General features: G+C 43.3%; 1 protein-coding gene across 1 annotated transcript in view; it reads left to right on the forward strand.

The window, feature by feature from the left end:
• The first annotated feature begins 5,903 nt into the window (after positions 1–5,903).
• The window catches only part of CA7 (carbonic anhydrase 7), a 9,787-nt gene continuing 4,170 nt past the window's right edge, over positions 5,904–11,520 (forward strand). Inside the window, exons 1-3 of the mRNA XM_033517159.1 lie at positions 5,904–5,980; positions 7,991–8,188; positions 10,941–11,059. Coding sequence (XP_033373050.1) covers positions 5,941–5,980; positions 7,991–8,188; positions 10,941–11,059 — 357 coding nt within the window. The 5' untranslated portion in view covers positions 5,904–5,940. The remainder of the gene's footprint in view (positions 5,981–7,990; positions 8,189–10,940; positions 11,060–11,520) is intronic.

Consider the following 11,520-nt stretch of genomic DNA (forward strand, 5'->3'; position numbering starts at 1 on the left):
GGGCCCGGCTGCGGTGCCGTGCCCCGGGGCGGACGCTGGGACCCGGCGCTTCTGTGCCTCGCTCGGGCCTGGCTGAGAGCAGCAGCTGCCCTGCTGGAGACTCGAAGCCGGCAGGGTGGGTGGGCAGCACCCGGAATTCTCCCCCTCACTCGCACCCACCCCGTGTTCACCGACGCGGCCCCCGCCCTTCCCTGTGCCGCTCCTGGGGACCCCCTCCACACCATTTGTCGCCACATGAGGAGGCCTCACAGAGAACGGTATTAAACCCGGCCTTCTCCACGTCAAATCATTTAGCCCTAATACTAGTCACAATCGGAGTAAACCTGTCCCCAGCAGGACACATTTTAACCCACTCATTCTTTGCTTGTTACATTCATTCATGTTACCCCTCTGCTCAGGATCCACAGCCTGAACAGAGAACAAGAAAAATAGGAGGCCTACAAAAAATACTTCAACAACCACTCCATGTCTAACCATTGGCAATACAGCCCTCATGGGAAGCCCATTCCCAGTAGGATTCCACTCAAAAGAGCTCTTGGAGAGTTTAATCATATCCAACCTATGCCTTGGCACTACTCCTCATAAAATGTAGAGTATGTAAAATTTTGTTAAGGTGTTCTTTGCTGTCTGATCTTCGTAACTTTCAAGCCTGATCAACAAGGAGGGAGATTTAATCCGTGAAACAGAGCAGGCAACAAGCGCTAAGTGATGTCCAGCTGCTCGAAACACAAATTCCCGCTCAGCAGAGTTGCCTTGTTAAGCTTTGGGGCTGGACATGTTCCAATGATCTCGGCCCCGGGCGAGGTCAACAAAGCTCGGGCAGAAGGATTTCCACTGATCCACGCGGAATGCAGAATTCCTGGGCCACGAAGACATTGGGCAGAACCCCCAGATAAGGAAGAGACAAATAAAGGAACTCGAAAACAGTGTGGGATCAGCTCGGCCTGGCTAAAGGGCAATTCCGGCAGGGGCAGATCAGGATCCCCAAGTGATGGAGCCCCCCCACAGGAAAGCACCGAGCCAAAGGAGGCGAGAGATAGAGCAGGGCAGTAATTAGCACGAGAAGCGAGAGAATCATTAACTCATTAAGAAGAAAGAATACTAATTAATAAGAGAACTACGTAATCAGTAGCCAATGAACGTTCATGCCTTTCTTTGCTAAAATATAAAATAGGAAGAAGTAGGGATAGTTGGGCTGCTTGATTTGTGGAACACCACTGAGCATGAGGCTTGGCAGCTCTGACATAAACAATTAATAGCTCTCTCAAGTGTGCATTTACTGGATTCAATTTGTCTGGACAACAGTGCCATTCCTAGAATTTATGTTAAAAATGGGCATTTCTCTGCATCTCTTGACACATTTTCTGTATTTTCTGGGGCATTTTCAGGCAGACTGAGGCAGAAGCCCTGAAGGCACCTGCAGTCAGGAAAATGTGGTAGCATACACTACCACATCCAGAGATGTGCAGAGATGTTGCACATTATTGCAGTTATTCCTGCTTATGGTAACAAGAATATGTGAAATCTGATGTGCTTCTGTTATGAAGAGCTTTCCATACAGGATCAGCATTGGTTGAACCCTGACAGTGTACAAAAAAGGAGAAAACTTTCACATCTTAAAAAATTTCAACATTTCTGACACTAAGTTTCAACAACAAAAGAGAGATCCTGAAATACCTGCATCATTCACACTGATTTGTTAGTCTGTATAAAGTCCATTATCCTTTTGATATGCCTCTCTTCAGTAACTTTAGTTTTCTGTGTATCTGCTGGAATGATGTACCCAGCAGTGCATTATTTTCTGGAGTGGTTTACATCTTGCAGGTGATGTATTACAAAACAGTGCTTCCTCTTTCGTTTCCCACGCACAGCATCTCCAGCAAAGTTCATTTTTCAGGCTTTGTGTTTGCTGTGCCACAGTAAATCCTTCCTTTTGCTGTCATTTCATTGACCATTGCTGTATTTCAGGAACATTCTGTTTCCCAAAACCAAAAGCAGTCTCCTGTCCTTGCTCTCTGCTACACTGCTTAATCTGGACAAACCATAATTTGCAAGAATTAATATTTCAGGCTTAGTTCCAGAATGTAGTTCCCATACCTACTATAAGATAGCCAAGTGTGTATAGTTTTAATGTTAAAAATAAGTAATAAAAAAAGGGTGTATGAAGGCTGGGAAACTCTTAGAGAACCAGGTACCCCATTCCCCCTTTTCTACCCCACTTTCCCAAAAGTGTTCCTACTAAATTCCTTCTATCCCCTTGGCCATCTTGGCTGCTGTTTGATTCAAGCTTTTTCTCTTGCACAGTTGTCTGCTAACTATATGCATGTTCTTTTTGTTCTTTTGTTCTTAATCCCTTCCTCACTTTGGCACCATTTTTTTGTTTTCCCCTTGATGCCAGGAGGAGATTCCCAGTTGAGTTTGTCCCTTAGAAATCTCACGACTCTCAGAAATCTCTCTAGCTGTGGGAGAAGGATGACCACTTTCAGCTCCTCAAGTTCCACTGCCTGCATGGGAATCTCGATATATCAATATACATATATAGTATATAATCTCAATATATCTATATATATCCAAAAGCCATCACATTTTTGTGTTTGCAAGGAAGAACTTGAGAATATAAAAGTTGAAATTTCTGTGGTCAATCAAGAACTGTTGGCAGTCTGTTTTAAAATACTAAAAAATAGAAAAAGTAACTGGAATGATTGTGCTTTTTGGTGTTCAGTGTTGGCAGCACACTTTTCTGCTTGTATTTACTGTGTGGAGTATTTTTGTGCAGCTCCTGGGTTCATTAGAAATGTCTCTAACACACATGTAAAGAACAGATGCCAGCTCAGAGTAACCCCTGTGGGAGCTGCCAGCATCCGTGGTGGCAATGTAAGAGGAGAGAGGAGCTGCCTGGATAAACAGATACTCTGTCAAGAACCCGAGGCACAGACAGGCTCTGGAGTGATGAATGTTTAATTTAACATTTCATCTGCTCCTACCTACGGGATGTGAACGGCTCAGAGTGTGCAGCCTGCACCCAGACTGGTGGGATTTCTAACCTGGTTTAGTTGGCCTGCAGTGACACACTGGTGTGCATTAAAGATGGCACATGACACTTTGTTCAAATGTGTCACCATCATTAATGATGTCAGCAGATGTAATTGCCAAGTTACTTAATACACTCAGAGTGCCATTGAGCCATTCACCTTGGAACCAAATAACCCTTACTTCATCTTATATACCTTAAAATGCAGATCTGCCCCTCCACAGTGATGCAGTAGTATTTATCAGAAGCATTATCCTCAAGTGACATCTCTGTGTGCTCCCAACAACTCCAGACCTGTAGCATGATAGAGACATTTCACCTTAGAGATTAAAATCCCCAAATTCCTCAAACTTGCAAAGCTTAAATATGTCCAACTTCAATGCAGCATTACAATCTTGGAGTTTTCTAACCACAATGCTTAGTCCTTATATAGCAATTTTAATAAAGGGAAGTCCAATTAAATCATAAAATTAATTCTGTATATGAAGGTTGGAAACCTGAAGCATTTGTTGTTAGTTCTTTATCACAACCTGGTGACAGGTTCAGAAGAACCCCTGTGTTTGTCCTGGGCTGCTGCTCTGTTCTCTCATCACTGCTGGCAAAGGGGAATAAAACTGTGAGAGAGAAGGCTGGGGAAGACAGATTTGTGTTATAAGGCATCTTGAAACATCTCACTGTAGTGAATGGAATTATGTCTCCCTGTCATTCACTGTGAAGCAGGCACTTCTGACATGGTGTCAAGAGCCCAGGAGAAATTTGTGGAGATCAGGAGTACTTCACTGTTAGCTCAGCACTGGAGAAATCCACCCCTTAAGCACCTACCACTCTGTTCTCACCTTTGTAAGTTCACGAGTGTGATGTAATTGTCCTGGATTCAAACTCGTAAAATAGAGCAGAATTACATGATGACTGCCACTTTTGGAGTGATAAATGATAGTTTGAGGACAGAATCAGTGAAACTCATTCTTAGAGTCAGCCAATATCCTGAGGTATCAGGGTTACAGAATAATGTGATATTTGTGTAAGCAGCAGTGTTACCTTATATTTAAAGAAAATTTAATATTTTCCTCATAAAGAAAGCCGTTGGTTAGGTTAGAAGCACATTAAGTTGTCATATACACACTGAATATCATTTAATAATGATATATTTTACAAGCTAAAATTTTATCCAGGCCCTCTTCCCTTTCCCCTCAGGTATTGTCATTCCCCCTTTTCTCTTTTCTAAATCCATCCATTTAAAGCTCCATTTTGTGGAGTCTGCTTCCTGTCACATCTTCAGCATATTTTCACTTGTCTCAGAGCTCTTCCTGAGCCATGTGTTTGTAGCCCAGATCTGCAGACAAATGTGTGGTTTGAGGGAGAAGATAAAAGCTGAAGGGGTCAATGGTGCCCAGTGCAGGTTGGGCACTCACCTGGGTGAGTGTTGATGTTCCTCTTGAAACAATTGCTCAGCATTCCCTGCCTTGCACATGGGCTTCCCCAGCTGATGATCTGCTCTTTTAACACACAAAATCCCTTTTCCATTTCTTTTCACTGCTGTATTGGTATTTTTTGTACTTTTCCCTAGAACAGCTTTCCTGACTCTGCATCTGAGGGAGTATTTTAAGGTGCTAATTCCAGTGTTGGGTGCCCAGGAGAGCCTGGACTGTCGGGACACAGCCGTGCCCAGTGTCTGTGCCAGGGACCTGAGCAGGTCACAGCAGCCTGACAGGAACAAACTCAGGAGCTGCCCTGGGTAAGTCATTGTAGAGCTCTCCTGTGGAGACCTCTGCAGCAGTTTAAATCTGTGATTTAGCTGGCATCAGCAACTCTTAAAGGTTTTATAGCTGACTGTCATGGAAACCTCCAGAAAAAGAAAATTAATACTTACAAAGCAGTACCACAACATAAAAGTTGCATTAAGTGCTCTTATTGATTTTTTCCTTCCATATTCTTGATTGCATAATAGAAGAATCCCTATTTTTGTGTGCTATTGTCTTTGTGAAAATCAATGTGTTTGTAACATGTAGCCTTGACAGAGAGCATTTCCTCAGATCTATCAAAATTACAATGAAGGAGCCTTTTTCATTGCCCCAGAGATGTCTTAAGATGTTTTACAGCTGCAGATTGGGTGTCTCGTTGTAGCCTCTCCATGGCTTTAGCAGGGTGCAGGCAACTATTGGATCATTCCAGATAACTCAGGCTTCACAGATCAACTCCTTTCTCTGGAGTCTGCTATGTTCTGTCCCTAATATAACCACAATTTTAATTTTGTCCATTTAAAAAGTTTATTTAAAGTTGCAAACTTAAAATCAGATTGTCAATTCATCCTTACTTTGTGTGATTTTTACCTCGTTTAAAAGCAGAACAAGAAGTTTTTTCCCAAGATGAGAATGTTTCCATCTCATTTAAGCATGGATTGTAGTTAATTACAGATCTGCTGAAAACACCATTCCTTTTTTTGCAGTTTTTTTGCAGGAGAGTTTCAAAAGAGAGGCAATGATGTTTCTCCCTGCAGCACACAGATGTGAGAAGGGCAGGTCCCACCTGCACACGACTGTCCTGATGCTCACAGCACCGTATGGCTTTTGCTTCCTTGGGACAGAGGATGAGAAAACACTGATATTTCTTTCCTAAATTTGATCGACAATTTGTCTTTCTCTCCAAGTCCTGAAGCTTCAGTTATCTGAGTTTTCCATTTCCTATCACCTGTGCTGCTTTAGCAAATAGGGGGAGCAGGAGCAGAGGCAGAGCGGGAGCAGCACGGCTGGAGCAGGAGAGCAGGGGAGCTTTCCCTGTCCTGCAGGAATTGCTTCGGCTGTTCTGTATCTTTAAGGGGCTGACCCTATCCCACGGGAGCCGCTATAAAGGCAGGTAGGCAGCAGTGCCCTGCTCGGGGAGCTGGAGCCAAGCAGGGGCAGCTCCCAAAAATGACTGGCCACCACAGTTGGGGATATGGGCAGGCTGACGGTAGGTTATGGCATTTCCGTGCTGCATCTCTCTGTCTTCCCCCACTCGTTTTCTTTCTAGAGCTGTTGCCTGAGCCCTGCAGAGCTGCCTGCATTTTGATGTCTGCAAGAATCGAGTATATACAGCAGGTAATTAATTACTTTATTGATAATCAATAGCACCCAGAAAGTGGCACCAAAAGGTGCGTGAGTTTCCATCTGCTGCCTTTCGGTGTTGTGATCAACATTCCTAAACTGAGGGAAGCAGTTTGAATGCTTTGGGGTTTTTTTCAGACTGCAGATATTATAGCTGGGTCCCTTTCCAAAATGCTGTTATAAAAAAGATTACCTGTCTCTCTCCAAAAGTGATTCTGTTAGGTAAAGAAGATTAAGTAGAGCAGTAATAGATCTCCTGATTCTGTGCAGCTGCTGAAATGTGATAGCTAGGCTTTCATAAAAGCGAATAAAATAAGCTATATTTTATGTATGTCTGCTACATCAATAAATTGTACAGATCAGTATCAGATCTCTTACAGAACAACTTATGCTTTCTGATTTGACAGTTTTTAATTTAGTCCTCCTCCTTTGCTTCCCACCTCCAAGGATGCGTGTCACAGCGTGAGGGGGGATGTGGAGCTCCTGAAGGATTGCCACAGGAGTGTTCTGTAGTGCCTGTATCCTTTACAGAGAGGATGGACGAGTGGCTGATGCTGGCCAATGAGACAATTGCATAACTTCAGGAGTCTCTCTCCTTGCAGCAGTTAATTTAGCTGCTGAGTGTCCAACAAGACTCTTTTGTATAACCTTCAGGGGCCTGCCTCTTTCTTAACAGCAATTCCTTTAGTTTCTGTGAGTCTGAAAGCAAGTTTGAGTACCAAGTGAAGCTGGTTAGTGCTAGTAGGTAATATTATGTATTTGTGCTTGTAGCTGGGAGTAATAAAGCCATGTGTACTCTTATGAAGCTTGTGACAGCCAAATGATTCTGCCTTAGCTTGTGTAAGAGCATTTAATTCCTAAATCTGCTTTACAGGCAGGCTGAGAAAAGATAATATTTTATAAGCTTAGCTTTGCAGAAAGTGTCAAAGCCAAGTAACAGTGTAATAGATCACTGTTGTGTTATGTAAACTCGAGGAGGCTAAATACCTGTGCTTGATTTAAAAAAAGCTTCTCCTTGTGAAAGTATGCAAGAATGCTACAATTAAAAATGTGCTTCTTGAGAATCCCAGAGTACAATTGTTACTGTTACACTTCATGTACAGAAGCAGCAGAGGAATTTAATTGCTGCTTTCACTACCAAAGCAAAGTAGAAAAATGAACCATAAGAAAAATGAATTCTTTGACATGAATAAGCTTTTGTTATCTCAAATGGCTTAAAAATCTTCCAGCTCTGGCAGCAGAGTTCTGCTATTAAATTGGGCTTTCTTCCCTCTCTGTTGAGGTCTGGAAGTCCCAAAGTGTTAATTATCATCCTGTGTCCTTCACTCAGGTTAGAGAGATACCATAATGGGCATGAGTGAAGAATGGAGCTGTCTCAAAGATTTACTGCAGTCATAAAATGATTTTAAAAATAACTGCATAGTCAGTAGCTAAGAGATTGAGTCATCTGCATCTAATTTGAATTGCTGGAGCTTTTACACTCTCTTTCCCAGGGAGAATTAAATGCTGTTTCTTTGGGGAGTGTGTTTGTGCATGTGAGTGTTTACACCTGTACCCACCTCAGAACACCTTAGCAAGGTAACTGCAGCCTCTGCAGAGAGAGTGGCACAAGTGACTGGGGATACAGCAGTCTGTTGGTGTGCCAGGATCTCCACGATGTGTTCTGGACAAGATACTCGAATCCCCATCTTGTTGCAGTCTGCTTGTGCTAATAAAAACACACCAGCCTAGAATTTAAATTAATTTTCTCACATTCCAAACATTGGAGTCACTCTTGCTGAGCAAGCTCTATTCCAAACCTCATGAAAACCCATAATGACCATCCTGTGTATGGTAGGAAGGAAATAATGCTGCTTTTCTTTGTTTGCTGTTGAAGGCCCTTCTGAGTGGCACAAAGCTTACCCCATTGCCCAGGGGAACCGCCAGTCCCCCATTGACATCGACTCTGCACGGGCAGTCTACGACCCCAGCCTGCAGCCACTTGTCATCTCCTACGAGTCCTGCACCTCCCTCAGCATCTCCAACACCGGCCACTCCGTCATGGTGGAGTTTGAGGACACAGATGACAGGACAGGTGAGACCAGCACAGCCAGCTAACTCCCAACACCAGTTTGGGACTTAGTGGGAGAAATAATTAAGTACATGCTGTATGGTGTAACCTCTGTGATGTATAATTTCAGCTTAGAACAAGGCATCTGACTGGAGCTGTTTATATTTTGTTCTCACTTTGAGCCTCTCTAGCAATGCAATGTCACAGATCAATAAGTGTTTCTTCATGGAAAGAAGGAAAAGCTCTTGCATCAGAAAAATGAGAAGTTTGATTGCAGTCCTTTTCTTTTAGATGAGAATTGAGGTTTGCTGGGCATCTCTCCAGCACTGCCAGATGACATCCAGCATCCAGAGCAGGGATGTAAGCTCCTCAGTTCCCTGGTTCATGATCACCCCAATCAAAGATGCCAGCTCTGGCTAAGTGCCCAGCTCCCACCCACAGGGAAGAGAAGAGGATAAGCAGAGCTGGGTCATGCAGCACAGTCATCATAATCATAATCACTGCACCGAGTTGTACCTGGACTGGTCACTGTTACCTTGCATTTTCTTCTTTCCTCCCTGACTTGTAGCACTATGGTTTCTTCAGAAATTAGAAAATCTTTAGCTCAGTCTGGGCTCTGAGTTGGTAGCAGCCAATTTTGGATGTTGGGCTGTCTGCAGTTGTACCTTATGTCTCAGCCCTTGGCACAGAATGTAAATCCTTTAAGTGATGGATTATTTCTTCTGTTAGCTCTGTTTCCATGATAGACTGTGCTTTTACATCTGGAGGTAGAGGAAGAGCATTCAAATGGAGCTGATAAATGGGAAGAGTGCATTAAAAAAACAAAACCAAACCAGAACAGCTTTTATACCCATCAGCTGATTTCATCCTCCTTTTGGGTGTGCTGATTGATGCAAGCTAAATAGGATACTGTGATATTGAAAACAAATTGCTTCTTCTGTGAAGTGGCTTGTCTGTGCTGGGAACCCTTTGAAATAAGGGCTAAATGTTAATATTCCAGCTTTGTTTTAAAATTTCCCTTCTGGATAATTCAAGATCCTGCCCAATGGGATGGCCAGGTTTTCAAGCATCATATCTTTACTGAATTTGCAAAGAAGATTGGGTGAGCATTTTCCATTTTTACTGCACAGATCTTTTCAGAATGTCACCCTATAAATAGCATTTGTAAAACCTAAGTATTATCTTAGCTTGGTAACTACTTTAATGCAATTTTCAGCTGAACTGTATCTGTGTAACAGTGAACTTTATTCAGCTTTAGAAGTTTAAGAACATTTAATACTCTGCATTTAGAGATACCAACTTGGAGCACCTGCCAGGAATGAGACCCTTTCTACACTAAGCACGTCTTGTTTCAATAGCACTTTTTCAAGGCAGATGACTGCTAGGAGTGGAAAGCATGGTTTAAACTGCTTTTAGTTGTGTTGAAATAGATCTAGTGACTCAAAGCTCTGCATAAATGACACAACATAATTTTGACAGTAGTCCATAATAGCTAAATTTCTTAAAATATTTGGGACAGGTGATGCATTCTTTTGCTAACTTTAGAAAAACGTACTAGAAGTATTTATAACCTTAACTGATACTAAAACCTTTGCCTTGGCAATGCCAGTTTTCTGCATAAAGGCCAGCTGGAAGCATGCACATGTAGAAGCACTGTGCAAGCCCCAGCTTTCACTTTTTAAATAAAATGTTATTAACTGCACTAAGTATACAAGCTTTACAGATATTTAATGTAATTTTAATTTTCTTAATGTAAGACTCTGATCAGGTTTTGGTGTCTGTTGGGCAAAGTGTATTAGATTTGGTGGCATATAAAATTACAGGGATTACTGATGCTGTTGATAAAATACCTTCTATAGGTGGCATCTTAAACATTCATCTGTGCTTAGGTGTTATTTCTAAATGATGTATGAAGTGTCTCTGTGGCATTTCCTTACCTTCAGAAGGTGATTTAAGGTTGAGTGGTGTCGTGTGAAGTACCAGCTATTATATTTCCTCTTTTATGGGATCAGGTATTTAAAGGAAATAGAATAAAGATAACCTCCACTTGAAGTAAAGATACTGTAAGAAGGAAATACTTAGCTGAATTGTCTACCTGATGTTCAGGGTATAAGGTTTCCTTGGAGGCTTCTCCTCTCCAGGCTGAACAATCCCAGCTGTGCCAGCCTTTCCTCCCAGCAGAGCTGCTCCATCCCTCTGCTCATCCTGGAGCCTCCTCTGGGCTCTCTGCAGCAGCTCCAGCTGCTCCCTGGGCTGGGCCCAGCCTGGGGCAGCTCTGCAGGTGGGGTCTCACCTGAGGGCCAGAGGGGCACAATCCCCTCCCCTGCTGCCCTCGCTGGCTCAGCTTGGGGCTCAGGGGGGTTTCAGGGCTGGACAGGGCCAGCTCTCATTCACAGCACCCCCAGGTGCTGCTTCCAGGGCTGCTCCATCTGTTCCATTGTATTTAATGTGTTTAACAGGAAAGGCATAGCCATAAGGGTGGCTACCACATCTTCATGAGTCAAATATACACTTTCAAGAAAGCTACAAATTCTATACAGGTAGCCACAGAGTGTTCTTAATTTACATTTTCAAATGAATTTAGGTGCTCTCCACAAATAAATCCATCCCTCTTAAATGCCTGAATGATGCATCTTTTTTGTGCTGGCAGCTGGGAGAGGCTGCTGGCTTTTTTCCACTATTGTGCCAACAGTGGTTAGTTTTACTAGGAGGAAGCTAAAAAAAACCCAGAGTGTTGAAGCTTTCTTAATTTATTTTTTTTTGTTCTTCTGCCCAGCAATCAGTGGAGGGCCCTTTCAGAATCCATTCCGGCTAAAGCAGTTCCACTTCCACTGGGGGACCACACACAGCCAGGGATCAGAGCACACCATTGATGGAAAACCTTTTCCCTGTGAGGTAAGGGGATTATTTCATGCAAATCATGTTGTCATATGACTTTGTCTGCAGTGGGGCAGGATTAGGATTCTGATTCCATGTTCACCATGGGTAGGTCAGCCTTCCCTGCCCTCCCCAGCTGGATGGGGAGAGGAAATACAAGGAAAGGTTTGTGAGTTGGGATCAGGGCAGGGAGAGCTCCCTCACCAGTTACTGACACAGCAAAGCAAAAAAATCTGTTAACAACCAAATCAGAGTAGGATAATGGCAAATAAAAACTAAACCTTAAAACCCTTCTCCTCACCCCTCCTTTCCTCCTGGGTTTAACTTTACTCCCAGCTTTCTCCACCTCTCCCCCAGTGGTGCAGGGGGACGGGGAATGGGGGCTGTGCTCAGCTCATCCCAGGTTGTCTCTGCTGCTCCTTCCTCCTCAGGGGAAGGGAAGGGCTCCTCACACTCTTCCTGTGCTCCAGGGTGGGGTC

Source organism: Parus major, chromosome 11, assembly GCF_001522545.3.
Source record: "Parus major isolate Abel chromosome 11, Parus_major1.1, whole genome shotgun sequence".
Classification (NCBI taxonomy): Eukaryota; Metazoa; Chordata; class Aves; order Passeriformes; family Paridae; genus Parus; species Parus major.